We start from the raw sequence: 19,982 nt of genomic DNA on the forward strand, positions 1-19,982 counted from the left end.
GTTGAAATGTTATATTTTTTATGTCATTTTGATGCCTCTGAATCATATTAATGAAGAAATCTGTACCTAATAGAACTATAAAAATGTCATCCACCCAATTGACTGTGATTGTGTTCTGACTGATTTCCAAGTCCAGTTCCCAGTCGTATTTAATAGTCTACTGGTATTGGTTAGCTGTCACATCTCAAGTGCCTGAAGTGAATGACGCTCTGACTTACTGGTCCCTTTAGAATGGAATGCATTCTCATGTCACTTTTTATAATATTTAAATTGGATGCTGTTAATGTCATTCAAGGCCATATGCACTCATGCTTCAAGGAGATAACTAATTGGGCACTTTTATTTTATTAGAAAGGATTGTTGTTGTTGGTTTTATAACGAATTCGGTATTTGGAGTATGGTTCCTGTACAAATCGCACTACATCTCGGAATAAAACTGTATATTTGTAGACAAATAAAATCCACGCCGTCCGCCCGTCCGCTCGCCCGTGACAATCAACTTAATATAATATATTATGTAGTGTTACGCATTTAAAAAAGAGCAAAATATTTGTAAGCTTAAATTCAGAGGGTTTGTTTTTGGCTAGTGGTAAATAAAGGAGTTATAATTTCTGAATTGTTTTGTACTTATTTATTTTAACATAAATGTAAAAAAGAAAGAGAAACAATCATCAATGAATAAAAATAAATAAAAATCGATTAAGTATTGCCAGGTCCCACAAACCAAGCCAAGCATAACTAGTGGTATCATTTCACAAAGCTTGCGAAGGGTTATCAGCACATACCCGAAAGACTTTAACAAACTTTCCCTTTGCACATTTGGAGTAAAAATGTAGATATCATTTTGCTGTCCGATGACAATTTTTTTCAATGCATACAATGGTGTTTATTTTTTAATCTAAATCACAAACACTTCTTTTCTCCAAACAATCTAAATTATATCTCTAATTCATCACTCATTCAATCACAAATGTTTAGCAGGTATACTTGAAAATTTAGTCTACTCAGAAACCATCTACCCCATTATCGTAATGTTCATGATGAAGCAATACAAATTCCCTTTGACAGTAGTACGCCACTTGAATACATTATTGTGAGACAGCAAATAATGCAATTGGACATTATACATTAGTATTACTTAATAAGATAGGTGCTATTGGGTACATACGTATTTCCAGACAAGTATTTTCAATAACACAGGTAGATGAAACAGCACTTTGAAGAGCTGTTTAAAGAAGACATCAGAACATTATTTGTTTGCTTAACTTGTTTAATCCAAATAAAAAAAACGTGACACATGCGGTGCTTTAACATTGTGAGCGGACAATAGTGCGGACGTTAGATATGAGAAAGGGCAGCGATAATCATAAGAACTCCTAAGACGAAAGTTACAAAACGTTAGGTTTAGTTAATTACTTAAAAAGCATCAGCTAATTTAACTTTTTATGGAGCATTTTTTGTATAATATCAATCCACTCTTTAAAAAGTATTAAATTAAATTCTAACCATTGTTACAATATATTGAACAGTCTTAGCCCGTCGTCCCACTGAGTCGGTGAAGCAATCGACGTAAACCAAAGATACCTATTATTTTTTAATGATAAACTAATGTTTATAAAACAAGGTTTTTATGCATAGCATAAAGGATAACAAATAATTATAAGCAATAATTAGTCTCCTGAAATACCAATAAAAATTGAAAATATCTCCCGAGTAAAAATAAATGCCGCCAACTGGCATTGAACCCATGCCTTCTGATGGCTGGTCAGGTGCTCTGTAACCACTGAGCTATGTCGGCCTATTTCTAACCCGCCAAATGATTCAATATGTACTAGTACCTCAATCAACAATTACTGCATATTATATTTTTTTCCACCTATAAACAACTAACTTTATTTTTATAGGAAAGGCTTTGTAATTGACAGACTAATTATTGCTTATAATTATGTGTAAACCAAAGACGCTACGGTATGCAACGTACTCATTGTGGGAATTATCTACGCATAGTCTTCAGTTTATGGCGATTACTTCCCGATAACTCAACCCTTTCCTCTATCGAAGAAATTAAAGACCTGGGCATAATTTTCTACTGTAAATTAAACTTATATCCCATATAAACGCAATTAATAATCTGGGAATGAAAATGCTTGACATCATTCTTAGAAATTCCAGGAGCTTTATGAATATATTTCAACATTGAACATTTTGTGTACATCTTTATTTCGAAGTCAAGTCGTATATAACTTCTCGACCTGGTTCCCCCATTTAAATATACATTAGGATTCAGGAAAATATATTACGTAAATTTAAATATACATTAGGATTCAGGAAAATATATTACGTAAATTTAAATATACATTAGGATTCAGGAAAATATATTACGTAAATTTAAATATACATTAGGATTCAGGAAAATATATTACGTAAATTTAAATATACATTAGGATTCAGGAAAATATATTACGTAAATTTAAATATACATTAGGATTTAGGAAAATATATTACGTAAATTTAAATATACATTAGGATTCAGGAAAATATATTACGTAAATTTAAATATACATTAGGATTCAGGAAAATATATTACGTAAATTTAAATATACATTAGGATTCAGGAAAATATATTACGTAAATTTAAATATACATTAGGATTCAGGAAAATATATTACGTAAATTTAAATATACATTAGGATTCAGGAAAATATATTACGTAAATTTAAATATACATTAGGATTCAGGAAAATATATTACGTAAATTTAAATATACATTAGGATTTAGGAAAATATATTACGTAAATTTAAATATACATTAGGATTCAGGAAAATATATTACGTAAATTTAAATATACATTAGGATTCAGGAAAATATATTACGTAAATTTAAATATACATTAGGATTCAGGAAAATATATTACGTAAATTTGAATGGTAGAAGAAGTCGGAGACGCCCGAGGAAGACATGGCACAATCAAGTGGATCAGATACTTGTATCGGGCCATGTCAAAAGTCAGAATAATATAAGAGCATGTATGAGACTATATATGAATGTGAATGAGGCAAGGAGTCTGTGCCAAGACCGAGTTGTTATCATATCTTTTCAATCAATATTATTTTTTACTAAGACCGCTTATACTTCTTTGTCATATTTTGTATGTACCTACTTGTGTCTTCTACTTGTATATCCTTTTAGAATTTGAATTAATTTCATATTTTCCGTCGTCATTTTACGATCAGACACCACAGTTAATTGTTGTATAAAAAAAAAAAATTGTATTTGATTATGCTTGTATATTGTGACATGCGATTATTATTTATGGTAAATTTATACCGTGGATATTAAATAAACATATCTAATATATATTATAAAAATAACGCGTGTTTTCCCACCCGCCTACTTTTTCTTCGCAACCAGCCACTGCTACCCACCTTTGGTTATGGTGGTAGATAGCCTTTGGTGTCACATCGAAAGTAAGAGAGTTTGGTGGAGGTGGTTGAGCGTGAGCGGGAGTGGGTGACGAAAATATGATTTTCTACGGGATGGCCGCGAATGCTTCATATGTCGGCCAGGTTCCAGAAAGTTCATGAAGATTCTCGTATATTCGGCTAGTCTAGAAGGTTCCGGAAAGCTCGTAAATGCTCTTGAAAGTTCTGGAGAGAGCCACAGCATCGTTTGGCGGGGTACAGCTAGTTAACAATAAACGATATCAACCCAGTGAGACGAAAACTTCGCTAATAATCAAGAAAAACGATTACAATTATAAATACATAAAAAATATTATTATTGTGTGTGTTCTCGGAACTAGAAAATAACCTTTAAACATTTGTAATATTCGCTTTCCGAAATAACAAGTGAACGTCAAGACGCGTAATCGATGCAGGTAAAAAAAGGTTCAATTATGACGTTCGTCGCTTATTACCATTCCTGGAGCCAGTATGCTTTCGTTTTCTTGTTGATTACGGCTTTTTAAATAAATGTATCAATTTTGATTAGAAAACATTATCCATAACGTTTCATATTAGTGTCATCCGTATTACTCTAAACTCCTGATAAACTTCAGTTAAGTCAGAACTATACAAATACTGATGACTGGAAGATCACCTGATGCCACCGTTAGAATACCACTCAGATAATAAATATGTTAACAGTAAGAATTTAAGTTTTTGTGATATTTTTTATTTGATATTTTATTATTAATATTCTATTGATCCTAAACACAACCTTTATAAGCGTTTTAATGTTTATTACTATTTATCATTAAATTGGTTCTCTCAATAAGCGTCATGCAAAAGACATGGGCACGATTTAAGAACGATAAATTAAATGATTTATGTATTTTTTAAATTTGTTTTTTGTATAAATTTTGATTAATATTCCAAGCGGATGCTTCAGCAAATAGTGTGAATGTCATTTTCAAGTTATTTTAAAATCTGACGCATGAAGTGCTTATTTCACAATGTTACAGGTTTTTGAAGAAGTGTTTGATTATCTAATCTCAAACAACAATAAAACTAAAATATACCAAACACGCGGAATTTATGTTGTCATTACCCACGCGGTAAATTTCTTTTAATTGGGAAGGAAGGTTATTCAAACTATCGTGTAGCTAGGTTAAGAATCAAGACGCCTTGAGATTACTTAACTCTTGCTTATTTAGTTATCGGTCTAAAATTCATGTTTTAAAAATCAAAGTTGAAATCCAACAGTCTTCAAAATTGGCATTGGCTATCGTTCATGTCCGATAAAAATCATATTGTCATGGTGGTTCCTTGAGAGATTGAATAATCCATTTCTGGACGCACATTTTTAGATTTTCATGGACCTAAAGAAATAAATATATATATATATATATATATATAGTTAGTAACTCAGTTTCAATCGAAAAAAAAGTCCTAAACACGTTAATTTTAAACTATAATTATTAAATTTATTAAAACTCTCAGATCGAAAAATTATACAAGACTTAAAATATTTTTGTTCAAAATTGTAGTATAGACAGCCCTGATTTAATTAATTTCATTGAATTTCATACACCTACTCGTTCCAAAATCCTGTTTAAACGATAACTATGAACACGGCATCCCCGTTGGGGTCATGTTGTAAGGCTGAAGATAGTGCGGAGGGGAAGGAGATAGGCAATAGGAATGTGAGGAAATAACTGGCTTTTCAGAACTATTAAAGATCATTTTTTGTGCCAAACTTTCTTTGGCACAATATTAATTGTAGATTTGATTTGCAAGATTCTCAGTCGGCATCATCAGTAGTGCTTTTGTATGTCATCAATACGGGTCCTCGTCTCGGATACCTAATAAGACACCATTGACACGACTATAAAGGATGTTGAAAGCAAACAAAAAATATTTTTCATCCATTCACAACAAGCACAAGCGTAAAAAGTCAAACACCCGGAGTTTGCTTATTTAACTCTCGGTCTAAATTTCAGAAACATGTTTTTACACTCACTGCGTTGAATGCAAAGAGTACGCAATAAAAACTAAGTGTATTTTTTGATTTGTTATTTATTTTTCGTATTCTACTTGACGGCATACATTAGAAGTAAATTCCCCGGTCACCCTTCAATGCAAAGCAAGTAAGGAAGTTATCACGCACGCGGTGTGTTCAGAGTAAGCAAAGCACCATTGACATAGATTAGATGAGATTTAAAAAATATATTATTGTACACCAGAACAATCCAAAGTTTAATTTAGTGGGAATTACATATAAGTCAGTATTTAGGCAGGTAAATCTTCAAAAATGCTTTATAGCATTTTTGAAGAGTCACCCATATCCAAATGGTTAAAGGGCCAGGCCGGCGGTTCTGCCATAAACAGGTCATGGTATAGACTATAGACTATTAGAGAATTTGATTGAATTTGAACCTTGACTGAGTTGGTTTTCATGTAAAAGCTTCGTTGCATTCAGTTTAGGTTCCATAGACTCACTGTCCAGAGCCAGCGAGTCCATTCTACCATTACAAGCATTATGATGCAAAATAGATTGGCGGAAACGGGATTGTTTTTAAATGTCGTTACTTTATTTGTGCGTTACATGAATACTACGCTAGAGCCATACGCTGGAGATAAGACTCAACTTAGTCAAGAAGCTAGCTGAAACTTGCTGAGGATTGCCTTGGTTTTCTCAACAGCTACTGAATACTGATCTCCTGTATGGACTAGAAACGCCAACACTTCCATGGTAGTTGTTCAACTTATTGCCAAAATGCGAATCATCAGCGGGACTTTAAAATCTACCTTGGCTCACTGCACTTACAGATATAACCCCTTCAAATATCAGGCGTGATGTTGTCTCTCACCATGCATGCCGCTTGAAGTCTCGAAATCCCTTCGGCGTGGAAGAAGAGAGGGTCCTCCAATTACCTCTCACTCCAGAATAAAGTCCTTCCACGGCCGCTGTGTCTACATGATGTGCAGGTAGGGTCTTAAAGAGTAGGTGAAGTGTGAATGCATCGTGGTGCAGACCACAGAACATGTGGTTGAAGAATGCCCGCTGTATTCGTTCCCCGGCGGCATTGATGAGGCCCTAGACTAGCTCAGTGATCTAGATGTTCCCCTCTGATCCCCCCGCCATACGAAAGAAGAAGAAGAGTAATGTGGGAAAAAGAACATAGGAATTGAACAAGGAAAATAGGTTTATACATTTAGCAGTGTTTAGTTGCTAATGTTACTACTATTTGTTTTAATAAGTATGGCTAAACTTTATAAATTGACCTGTTAAAAAAAACTTGCAAACAGTCTATCTCTATAATTTAATATTAAGAAGAGTTTTAGGGTGTGGGTTAGTTTTTAAATAACTATCGACAGCTGTATTCAGTTTCCATTTCACGCATTTCTATTTTATTTTACTGTACTGTGAAATTTATTGCATTGCACAAACCCTGTAATATACCTTCTGGAGTGCATTATTATTATTATTATTTCCAGTTTGATGAAATTCGGACAGTGGATTGAGCACTCGGTAGTCTGTAACGAACCAACGGTTAGTGTTTTGCCGCCGTCAAAATAACCATAACGCTTTCGTTATTGGTTATTTATCCGTGACGGGTTTAAATGAGTGGACAGCACCTTCTCGTATTACTTCATAGAACCTTCTGTAGAGCCTTTACTGCCCCACGCCTGCTTTTATATCATCTTTTGACACATTCTATGCCAGTTTTATGAAGGTGCACCGTACTCTATTGACTTTTTGATAAATTATTTACTATTGGAGACGTTTTTAAAAGTTATTTTTGCAGCCGGCCTAAAATCAAATCGATCGAAATTACGATTTCAATAAAAATAACCTATATTTGAATATTTAGATGGTCTTAATCCAACTTCTTACAAAAGCCAATTTTGAGGAGCAATGCTCAGAAATGATTCGGGATTTGAAATTCTTCAGCGGTCATCGTTACAAAAATATACTCATCTAATGCATAATATTATGCATCAAAATCACATGTATATTACGCAGTTTATCTCAGTCACTTACCTTGGGAACTCAGGACAGGCAACACCTAGTGAGGCAGGCAAAGATATTAGAAGAACGAGATGTGCTATGCGCAGTTCGTACTGAGTGGAATTGTTTTGCCGAGTGTCGCCGGTTTTGTTCACCAATACTACTGCAGACCTTCGCTTGCCCTAAGGTATCCGCACTAATACATAGAACAGATTTCTGTGCGTACACGTCCCGATACCGTTCAAAGTACCCTAATTAGGTAGTACTCCGGCTACGGTCCGGCGGCCAACATAGCATATCTCGTTCTTCTAATATCTTTGGAGGCAGGTAATGCAAAGCATTTAATCAAATAATGTAACAAATTATGGTACTTCATATAATTGTGAAATTGTATGAAATTATTTCAATTGAAAGAATATATTTATATTATAATACTCGAATTGCAAAAACTTTCACTGGAATTTAGTATAACAGAAAAAACGTTGGGTAGATTTATTTACTTTCTTTAATTCATAATGTGGTACTTTAATGAATCGGGTGTACCGACGCCGCGACGTTTCGGTTGGATTATACTTGCAACCATCAGGGTTGACGACACTTTCGCAGTTTATTACATAGTCATAAAGGAGAAGCAAAAAACAATACTTATGTTTTTTTATGACATTTACCTATAGGTAAATAATCACACACAACCAGCAAACTTTTCCACATATTTAAACAAATTATAATTGAAAGCTTATTTTGTTATTCTGCATAATTACTAACAAAGTACAGGTTTGAGTCGCTCAAAACGCTCCTGCCACGGGTATGAAGATTCAACATCGGCGTTTATGCGAAATGCCTAGTAAAACAATACGCATTGGGAACCACTTGTCTGAAGTCGAGCCTTAAAAGCCTCTAATGGATTTCTTTGTCCTACAAGTGATGCGTACGACTGAATAATTATTGATAAATCCGCCAGTTAAGAGTTTACCATTTTCTACAAACAAAGCTGAGGGAATTCTGCAATCGGATACGAGAAATGCTGAGATATTCTTGTCGGGAATACGTTTTGTAATGAAAATAATTATGAATTCATCATTTATCACTTGATAATGGAAATGATGGATTTATCATTTCTACGTTGATTCTAATGAAACGAGAGATAATTTACTGTTGTCGCGTTTATACCATAGCACAAAACACAGTGTTTCATCTTCTAAAAGCATCATCAATTATTTGTGGATACATATTAATTTCGTTACAACGTTTAAAAAATAGTGCTTATTTGTGGGTTTAAACAACTTTACAATGTTTTAATTTTGCATTGCGAAATAATTTAGACATTTTAAACAGAAAAAGCCTCGCGAATTTTATAGTTTCTTGGTAAACTAAAATTCTTAATTATTAACCACATCAGCCGGTGCCAAAACTTTATGTCCTCGTAGTACAGAAGGCGTCTTTTGAGATATATAAAGGTCAAATCTCACAAAACTGAATCTTAAGAGTGCGTACAAACACGCGAGCCGAACTGCTGAGCTGAACCAAGACTTATGGGAAAGGAACAAAGCATCCGCGAACTTGCGGTTTTCTTCGTTCTTTTCCACTAATTCGTGACTCGGCTCGTGCATTTTTTCTCGTGTCTATACGCAGCATTATAATAATTTAAGCAGATTTAATCGAGTCCAAGGAAGAAACTGGTCAAGCTTACCGACCTCCAATTTCAAAATCACCCATTTCCGAAGCTTTTGACACTCAATACAAAAACCTCACATTTAACAATATTATATATGAACATAATTATGTAAATGTATAATCAGTACTTTAGAAGATTTTTTAGCGTTATAACAAGAAATGCGTGAACTATTTTTAAATTTCATTTAGTGAGCCCAGCTTATTTCCCAGTAAAATCGATGTGAAACATGAACTGATAGCACTCCACGGAAGATGAGATTTGGTGTGACAAGTGACAACTGGTCAGGCTGCGGATATTTTGCACAGGTACATTAGTGCACGCTGTCTCTCCTGTCAACGATCGCAATTTGATCGTAAATCATTTATTGCTTGTTATGACACCCGCGATTATAGGCTTGATGTCTACAACAGGTCTGGACAGGGAAGGGAATTTGTTATTATTTGAAAGTAGGCATTCAATATTATGATTTCAGATAGTCAAGACCAAAATAGTTTTCGTGATTAACTTTTGGGTTATTATGCCGTGTTGTACGTAAACCTAATAGATATGTACTGAAATACCGGTCCTAAAACTAGGATTCGTCTACATACATAAAAACGAACTTAACCACAATCTACACATCTGTTCTGATGATGGACACTTTTACCCAGTCCGAAACGTTGGCTTTAAATGGAAGAAGTGGAACACGGCATAATCTAACTAAAAATTAATAATTATTTAAAAAATAGTATTTAACCTAACAACTAGGTGGAAAAAATTTCGTACATCCAGAGTTATGCAACTTTGTAATGACACTCCCATAGAAATTTGAATCGAAAAAAGGCAAACATATTTTAAGTCACGTTAAAAATGACATTGACATCAATTTTTAAATTTCATTATACGTTTATGGCGAGTGCAGTTCTGAGTGGCGAGTTATTCCGGGCAGCCTGCAGCAGGGTGAATATACTACCTGATGATAGCCAACCTCAAATAAGAGAGTGCACAAGAATGATAAGAGTTATTAAATTTAGCAGACGGTTATTTCGTAGTACCTATTATATTACTCAAATTCATGAACGCCTATAAATATTGGCTTTATAGTTGCAATAATTATACGATTGCATTGTTTTTGCATGACTTCATTGTATAGTCCTATGGCGGCCAATCTTTGTCGGGAGAAACACCAGTTCAAAAGAGTATTAAGTGCATCACATTTGGTGAGTTTGAGTGTTATTGTGTATGAAGCCGGACGCAAACAATAAAATTAAAAAGCTTCCTTGAAAACGAAAATGAACAAGATGTAAACATAATACTTATATTATAGTAGTATGTTTACTCTCATTTTTTTTAATATTTATAAAATTTCTACCATACACATGCATTAAATTGCAAATATTAATTTTTGTATTTCAAAGTTTTTATTTTGTTAAGTTTTCAATTTATTTTACAGCAGCTAAATTTCATCCCATCGTGAAATAACTTATCTAATTTCATTATTCCCATAAATTTTCGTTTATATTTCGACATTCTTGATAACTTGCAGCTGTACGGTTATTCCCTACATTTTGGATCATAAATTTGATTTTTTTATGAATCCTTTATTTTAATACATTAATATAGTATACCTTCATATCGCGGGCATTCACTACAATTATGTTTTTTTTTTTTTTTTTAAAAAGAAAGACAAACATTCCCGGGTTACGAATAACCCAACAATGTTTGAAAATCTCCTACTACCACCACAGAAAGCCGAAAATGTTGCTTGTGTTGTGATGGAGGACTTAGCCAGCCGAGGAATCGAACATGCGACGCTCGGGTGAGACCCAAGCGCTATGCCCACTCAACCACTGACCGGTAAATCGGTAATCGGTTGTAAATCCGAATTAGTGTTTTTGAGGTACATGCAAAAACCATATCTTTATTTTCTTGCCCATGTAAATAATAATATATGGTTATAGTTTTCACAAAAGCGCTGATTTCGAAGTGAACAAGTTTAAATAGTTTGCCCCTTCAAATCTTCGGGCTTTTCAATATTTTTTGTTCATTTTACAATTCTTCCGATGCGTTTCAAATGAGTTATGTATAAATATATCTTATTTTTAATATTTCGTAAAAAAAAGTTATGAATTATTTTATTGATGTACTTATATTTTAATGTAAAAATTTCGATGTAAAAAATCATATATTTCGCACGATAGAATAAAAAACAAGGCAAAATTTTAATGGGTTTCAAAAGTCATCTAATTTCAGACCTAACTAGTAAAGAACACTAATTATCTATCGTCTTTTAAAAAAAATCTTGTGTCTTGTAATATATGGTCTACCTTACCTTCTTATAATATATAGTTTTTAACGCACACATTTATAATTGTATGCATGTACGAACATACTTCCTTTATATATTATTATACTTCGATTTATTACTATTTCAAGTCCTATTACTTAAATGCAATATAAATTTTAGTATTCGCGTTTTGCTAATTCGTATTTGTTTTATTTAGGTACATCTTGTATTATTTTTTAAATGCTTCTCCCTTAAAATATTATTCTTTAACTTACGAGTAAAATATTTTCTTGTTTTTTGTTTTATTAGTTTGCAACAAACATGAATAATTGTCTGATAATACGTATATACATACTGACTTTTATATTTTGGTTTATTTACAACTTCATGTCTTATTGTTTGGATTGCATTTTAATTATAGTAAAAGTATTTGTATGAATAAAGTTATTCTGTTTGGAGTATACAATATAATGATATATACTTTGAAATCGAGGACTTGTGCCAGAACTCACCAATCAGCAGAGCGACTCAATTGCTTCAGCATTGACCATCGGCATTTTTTAAGTCACTTACAGACCGTTCAGCAACAAAATAGTAAAACAGCCCACAGGACCATTTATATTAACATGTACCTCAAATGTGTGATCTTCTCCGTAATTTATTGGTGCACAGTCATTTTATAGAGAACATGAAACAATCAATATATCAATGTATCCTTTTATACTTACATACTGTAATGTAGTATGACTTTCCTTGGAAAAGCTCAATAGGACATTAATACGTAAATACAAAAATAAAACGCTCTTGGGGTGATGTAAGTAATGTAAACATATTATTAGTTAGGTAAAACAGAAAAAAAATTGCTCATAAATTCAGGAAGATTAACGAAATTGGAAATAATTAATCCGATGCGCTTCTGCGTTCAGTGTGCATGTGAAATGTGATGGCGGATTATACAAATGCTGGAGTACGGGGTTTAATTATTCTCATGCTCTTATCCAGTGCACCGGATCAAATATAAATTATTATCAATAAATTGAGATGACCCAAAAATCCATACCGATGATTTGAATAATTAATTTTTCTATAATTAAGGTTTTGTTCTAGATTTTTGAGCATATTTGCTGTACTGGAGGTTTGTAAGGTGGTATTCCGTTCCATGAGCAAATGTAACAGTAAGATTGTAGTAATTTATTTTTGTGCATTCAGGAGACCTGAACGATGATAGTAATTATAATGAATTTCAAATGTAATTGATTCAAACAAATTTTCGAATAAAACTATAAAACAGCTTACCATTTTAAAATTATTTATTTGTTAAAAGTACCAGTGTCTAGAGCCAAATAACTTGGACCAGAGAACAATAAACTATGCCGATGTATAAGCAAATGTGACGCATCCCTAAAACATTAACGAAATGATGCACTATTCTGATAGCACTATTATATTGTTCCAAGGATTCACCGTGCTTGAAAAATATTCTAACGTGTAATAGTTTGCGTTCGAGTAATGTTTACTATTAAAATGGCGTTGCTTATAACAAGAACAATACATAAAGCGTTTCGTTTACATCATCAAAGTTTATCAGGTTATTATTAATTTGCGGTTACATATTATAATAATATTATTTGAATACAATAACTATGTGTGGTCTACTTATTGGAGTAAAAATATAGTTCCTTTGAAATTCAGGTGTAAGCAAAACCGATTAGTAATCTCTACGCTTGAGTGGTAAGAACCTTGGTAAATGTAAATTTGTGATAATTTTTTGAAATTTTTTATCGCTTTTGTAATGCATTGGCTTTTATAGTGTTGCAAAATAAACAATTAAAATATTGTTTTTTGAGTTTTGCCTGTGTACCTGATTTAATATTTAATAGACGTCAATTTAATAGACGTCAAATATAAAATACTTAAAATAACCATTTAAAAAAGTTTATCAATTAAAAGGCTTGTAATGGTCATGCGTCCGCCCTAGTTATGTTGAGCCCGTTTTGCACGGCCGCTGCTGGTATATTGCTTTCGGCCTTTGAGAGGCATCGCACCGCGCACCGGCGACATTATTTGTCCCATTCACATTATTTGCATGGCATTTCCATGGCAATCGCGCATCTCAGCCTGATGACGTACGTCAGATCCACGTACGCCACTTGACCATTACAAGCTGCATACGGCGTACAGCGAGGACCAGCGTCCTGACAATTATAATAAGCGGCGCACGGCGTAGTATGCGCCCAACAGCGCTATGACAATTTTACGCCCTAATGATGCATGAAAGGACGCGATGCCACCGTAAACGGATCGTTAAACTATTGGACCCGATGGGACATTTGATTTACCACGACTGTTTTATACAGTTTCAGTGTACTCAGATGTCTGTGCGATGATACTTAAACACACATTCACACTTCCTTCTTAAGAAAGTTATAGTGGTATCCAGCCTACTTTGCGTGTATTATGAATTAATGTATGTCTAATAAGCAGTGGCAGTTTATGGCGTATTGATCTCATTGGTAGTTCAATCGGATAATAAAATGGGAGAAATCAATTTCCATATATATAAGAAAAAATCATTTGTTGGTCTTTAAAAAACAACATAAAATACGATAATCGATTCTTGCAAAATTCTATTCCGTGCAAAATTGGTTATGCACTCAGGCAGCTGGTAGATTCCCAAAGTTTGCAGTTCAACCGCCCTGGTACCGTGATGATGTTTTTTAAGAACCTACAAAATATGAAGGAAGGTGCTGATATTCATAACGCACGTATGAGATTTGGGATTTATTTCGGACTTGCTTTTGGACAGTACATTGGAACATCATTTGGATGTGTGGATTTTTTAAAGTGTTGTAAAATTTTAATACAAGTTTGTCTTATTTTATCCCTTTTTACTGAATTTCACTGCACCAACGCACTTTAATTGAGAAAACAACCACCATTTATTAGTGGGACCATAAACAAATTTTTGCAAAGAAAGCTTTTACGGGGAGTTAAATTGAAATTAAAGATAAATTTAAGTTGCAAAATGGCGCCATGGCACCAAAATCTGAAGAGGTGTTGTGGTTTGTCCGCCTTAAATGTAGATACCTAAGTAGGTTAAGAAGACACATTGAAACGCAATCATGAGTGCCCACCGTTCAAAAAAAGACTTTCTGTATTTTACGTACTAGTATTTAATTATGAAACTAATTAGCGCCAATCCCATACATGTATTTGGAATATAATGGAGCTATTAACTGACCTCTGACCTGATACACACTATTATCTTCATTCGCATTACTACATGACCTGCTTTAATAATCACTTAGACATATCATGGTGTTCTTTGTAATCGTCAAAATGTATTGTATTCTTTTCGGATAACTTCAATAGTAAATATGGAATGATTAATTTTGTGAAGCATTTTGGGAGGTATATCAATGTAAACTTCTTTGGCTCGGTAAAATTATTGATCGAAACCAAAAAAAAAGCACTACAGTGGTACAGTTCTTGTATCAATAAACGCAATAAAAGTGGGCATTTATTTATGAGTAAAGCAAGATGTCAGAAATATCAATATTGTTTCCAGTCGACCGGTGGCATTGTATCGTGGAAACCGTATTCTTCGGCCACCTCCCAGCCAACACATTTCAGATCAAACACTCCTGCCAAGGGCCAGGTGTTCTAGAACAAATACTAGAGACATGAATAGTACCTCCATTATATTTTACATACCCCGCGAGTGGGCTTCAACCGTCAAACATTCCTCCCCGTGTGAGGTTTGAATAGTCATTCGATATCATGTGTTGCTGTTGTTACTGCTAACTGAAATATTAACTATTTTGAGTAAATAATTGTCAAAGTCAATGTAAATAAAGACTACTCATTGAAACTTTATATGTAATTATCTTTGAAATTCATTCCCGTGGATAACCGTCGTTTGCTGTGCAAAATATTAAAAAATATATATTTATTTCCAGTGCTCCACGGTAAGGTGATAAACTCTTCAGCTTTGGTTACTGATTGAAAACTGTTGGGTTACAAAATAACGTGAATATTGTAACTTTATTCTGTTCCAACACGCTGTAAAAAAATTTAAAGTACGTTTACTTTTTTAAGACTGAATAAACGTCTTACAAAGTGAGTGTTGTTTTATAATCTCACACCCGCGCGACAAGGACAATATCATAATGATATACGAATATATTGTGTTTATTTAAAAATATTAATAATACTTTAAAAATATTCTGAAAAAAAAACTACTGTCACTTAATTAATCTCACAAATTTCCTTAGTTTTCCATAACTTCCTTTATTTAAAAAAAAATTATTATATTAATATATTATCCTTCACTACTATCAAAAAAAATACTACAGCAAACATACATTTATGTACAATGAATTATGTAAGTACTAACTAACAACAACATTTATGTACACTCTCCTTCCCTACACAAGCAAATGTTTTCAATGGAAGAGTAGTAAAAAGACCCAAGATGTAAAATGAATTATGTACCATGTAAACATATTATTAAAAATAAAAATAAATTAATATAAAGGTCCTGAAAAACATAACCTTAAAATCATGCATTCATTTCTACGCGCATTGTCTCATTTACATTCGTACTTAAGTGCTCTTCAATTTGTACTGACTTGACATAGACATGACCCGACTAAGTATTTGGTGCACTTGTTCGTCTCATGATGTGTTCGCCAACTCAACATTTTATAATTTAAATAAAACGTTTCTCAAACCATATCATATAGACCTAAAAGTAGTAATTTGATATTTTATACAGTTTAATTATAATTTTATTTTTTTAATTTTGCACACCTATGGGCATAATACAACTGTTTTGATTTGATATAAATTTCAGTTCCTTTTGTTTTGGTTGAGCGAAATCCAATCTGAGTTCATATGACGCCTTATTTATGGTACAAATATAATTTCAATAGAATATGGTGTTTCGGAAATATACGCACACCCACGGGTATTTTTTTCATAAAAATGATTTGTTTTACGTTTTATATTTTTTCGTTATTTTATAATTTATGACGTTGATAGTCGTTTGTATAAAAACATACAGCTTCATCAATTCTTCGACGTCGTAAAAAATATTATGTATATTTATATAATATATTTTCTTAATATTATTAGTCCCAAATGTAAGCATTTAATAGTGATATGTATTCCCTGAAGCTTCTAGACTAGTAGTCTCGAGATTAGTAGTGTAGTATGTTGTATCGGGAATGAATATTTCTTATACTTCAGCCACAAACGTAAAGAAAGGTGGAGGCTACAGTTAGATTGAAAGTATGGATCGGGTTGAAGTAGCTTTGTTTTCAATATGAAATATGGATGCTTTTTAAATAGTTAAAGTCGTACATTTGTCATGAATAATATTATAGGTCTACCATCTATTTGATAGGTCTACTTTCTATTTGATAGATCTACCTCCTATTTGATAGGTCTACCTTCTATTTGATAGGTCTACTTTCTATTCTATAGGTCTACCTTCTATTTGATAGATCTACCTTCTATTTGATAGGTCTACCTTCTATTTGATAGGTCTACCTTCTATTTGATAGGTCTACCTTCTATTTGATAGGTCTACCTTCTATTTGATAGGTCTACCTTCTATTTGATAGGTCTATCTTCTATTGGATAGGTCTATATACTATTTGATAGATATATCTTCTATTTGATAGGTCTACCTTCTATTTGATAGGTCTACCTTCTATTTGATAGATATATCTTCTATTTGGTAGGTCTACCTTCTATTTGATAGGTCTACCTTCTATTTGATAGATATATCTTCTATTTGATAGGTCTACATTCAATTTGATAGGTCTACCTTCTATTTTATAGGTCTATCGACTATTTGGCAGCTTTCATGGTCGAGGAGTAAGTAACTCGACTAGCAAGCCGGCGGTCGAGGGTTCAAATCCCGGCGTGAGCAAGTAAATTTTATTTGATTAATTTTGTAAGATTCACAAATTACTCATTTAAAAAAATATACAGTATACTTGCGGCACGTTCCAGAGTCAAAAATATTCTCAGTATCGCCCTGGTGTAAGATCACCATTCAGAATTGAAATGTTACTTGAAACGGCTTTTGGTGTCCAGATTCTGAATAGCCAGGTACTTTCTTCCTTCCTTTTCCCCATCTCTTTCCTATTCCCTCTTCCTGCAGCCTCACAACGTACCCTAATTGGGGATGCCATATTGGGTTGGGAGCAGTAGGGACTCTAGTGCGATTTCACATAAAAGTAAGAATTCATCATTCCAATGTATGAAATAACTGATTTAGGAATACATTGATTTATTGTGTTTTTCAGCATTATCATTTATCATTTATTAATAATATCACATATCGCGTTTTTTAATATTTTTCACTACCCTCTCTACATCCCGGAGTAAAATATATTAATATCTACTATTTTTCTATGAATTTGTGAAAAGAATTTTGTGAATTGTATTTAACAACAATTTCCAACGACAAAATTAATTAATTCTATAATTTATTTTTAAAATCGAAAATTGTAATGTTTCTTCTCCTGGTACCTTTGGATGATTACTATTTTACTATTATTATTAGAAATGGAAGAAAAAAACTAATATTCATTAAGTATTTGATATAGATAAGTTAGTGTATATATAACTTAATGTACATATATATAATTACTAACGGTTGAAGGACGCTTAAAAGTCGATATGTTATATAACATATACCGATACATTTAGAAGAATTATCTGAATGAACCTACCTTTGACAGCAGCATTGATTCGGTCCAGATGGTATAGAGACAGTGGGATGGGATCCACAACTAACTTCAGTCCCCCGCTAGAAGGCCGCCTCTCATCATTATAACTATCATCTTCATCTTCAAAATCATCGTCATCATCTGTCCTGTCAGCCAGGAAGATGGCAGAGTACCTGACTCGAGGGGAGGGCTCGCACTGTTCCCCGGGTTTCCTCTCCCTGGTCACAAATACAGTGGCTCCATTGAAGCTCTTTTTACGGCTTGCCTCGAAATGGACATCGCTGAGATCATTAAGATCACCCTTGATGACTCTCCTGATAAATATCTTAAAGATGTGCTGATCTTTCCTTCTCCCTATATTTGGAATCCTCGGGGCATGACGCACGTTCAATACTTTTCCGGTAAATATATATTTCGATTGCTCCACGGTTCGCAAAAGGATGTCGGCATTTTCTACGAGGGTCGTGTTGAATTGGCAGAATGGGTGGGTGTTCCTGTGACTTCTGAACGAAAACTTTCTAGAGTTCCTCTTCCTCACCCGCCCCTTCATATTGTGCATCCTGTCGTTTGAGTACAGTTCCACTGTTGACAGTAGCGAGAGTATTACGAGACATAGCGTCCAAATACTGGAAACCTTCATTGTGAATAGGTATACCTCATCAACTTCTTTGCAAAGTGATGTGATAGCACAAAGACATTCTATATCAAAAGGAATTTATTATACCAAGGCACTTAGTTTCAACTACCTGTGTATATTATTTATAAGTGAGGTTAATCACGACTTAATTATACAAAGCATTGTCGTTGCAAGTCCAACGAGATGGTTATGTTGTGATTGTATTATCCAATCAAGGAAAGCACGTGTGTCCTGAAGGTATTCCACAGGTGCGTGCCGTGGAGGGGCCGACCCGATAAGAATAATATGTCACCGTTCCTGTTTACTTCACAATACTCTATATGGGCGTTTTCTTATGACCAACTGCTGTTCACACTAGAAACAAATGTGTCACTCGATTGTTTCTCGGAATTATTCGAAAATCGTCATCGTTCGTGGCGTTAAAACTAAACACTCGATGTTGACACCGTTTTATAGACGGTCAAAATAACCAAAATTCTCTGCAAAATACGAAAAAATGTCAACACACTTTGCACAATATTGTTTCGAAATCTTTCATAACATCCGATGTTACGGCGTTTGTTACGGAGGTTCCGAATACTATTGCACGCATGGGAATTTCCCGCGTACAACCGTAGTATTTTTTTAGATATCGACACGCGATTGTCGCGTTTGTTTACAAGGGAACGCGCACGCGCACTGTACCGCACAATCCCGACTCTGGAATACGTCTGACGGAGCAGGGACCAGAGAGGCTGTACTCCGGCTATGCTGGCCTCAGAGCCAACAGCAACACGCTCTGCCCACACACTACACGACCGCAACACGCTGCTTGCTTTCGCTGCCTCGCCGCTCCGAGAGGGTGTCTGCACTCCGCACTCCGGACTGGGCCCACCGCTGACGGTTGTCAGATTAAAACAAAAGTTTGATATGAAAAAATGACTGACAAACTATTGTTGTGGACCCATTTGATAATCGCCTTTGAGTCCGTGCGATGGGATATCAGATAGCGTCCTTTGTGAAATGAATAATCCGTTTACGGGGTTTTGTTTGCATTGGACGTTGTTTTTTTTTTTAACAGAATGTCAAGATAATTTGTTAATGATGTAGATTATATATAATCTTCCATTTCAATCTATCATACAGACATTCACCAGTATTTAAAAAGAGTTTTTTTTCTTCAAGACTTTAGACGTTTTCTCAGCAAAATAAGATACAATGAATTACAA

The 19,982-nt window shown here is 33.9% G+C and overlaps 1 protein-coding gene across 1 annotated transcript in view; it reads right to left on the minus strand.

Annotated features, from left to right (window-relative positions):
* The window catches only part of LOC149424818 (agrin-like), a 683,339-nt gene extending 663,821 nt beyond the window's left edge, over window positions 1-19,518 (minus strand). Inside the window, exon 1 of the mRNA XM_089647215.1 lies at window positions 18,141-19,518. Coding sequence (XP_089503341.1) covers window positions 18,141-18,777 — 637 coding nt within the window. The 5' untranslated portion in view covers window positions 18,778-19,518. The remainder of the gene's footprint in view (window positions 1-18,140) is intronic.
* Window positions 19,519-19,982: the final 464 nt, after the last annotated feature.

Source organism: Hesperophylax consimilis, chromosome 3, assembly GCF_061612785.1.
Source record: "Hesperophylax consimilis isolate HC1 chromosome 3, BYU_Hcon_1.0, whole genome shotgun sequence".
Classification (NCBI taxonomy): domain Eukaryota; kingdom Metazoa; phylum Arthropoda; class Insecta; order Trichoptera; family Limnephilidae; genus Hesperophylax; species Hesperophylax consimilis.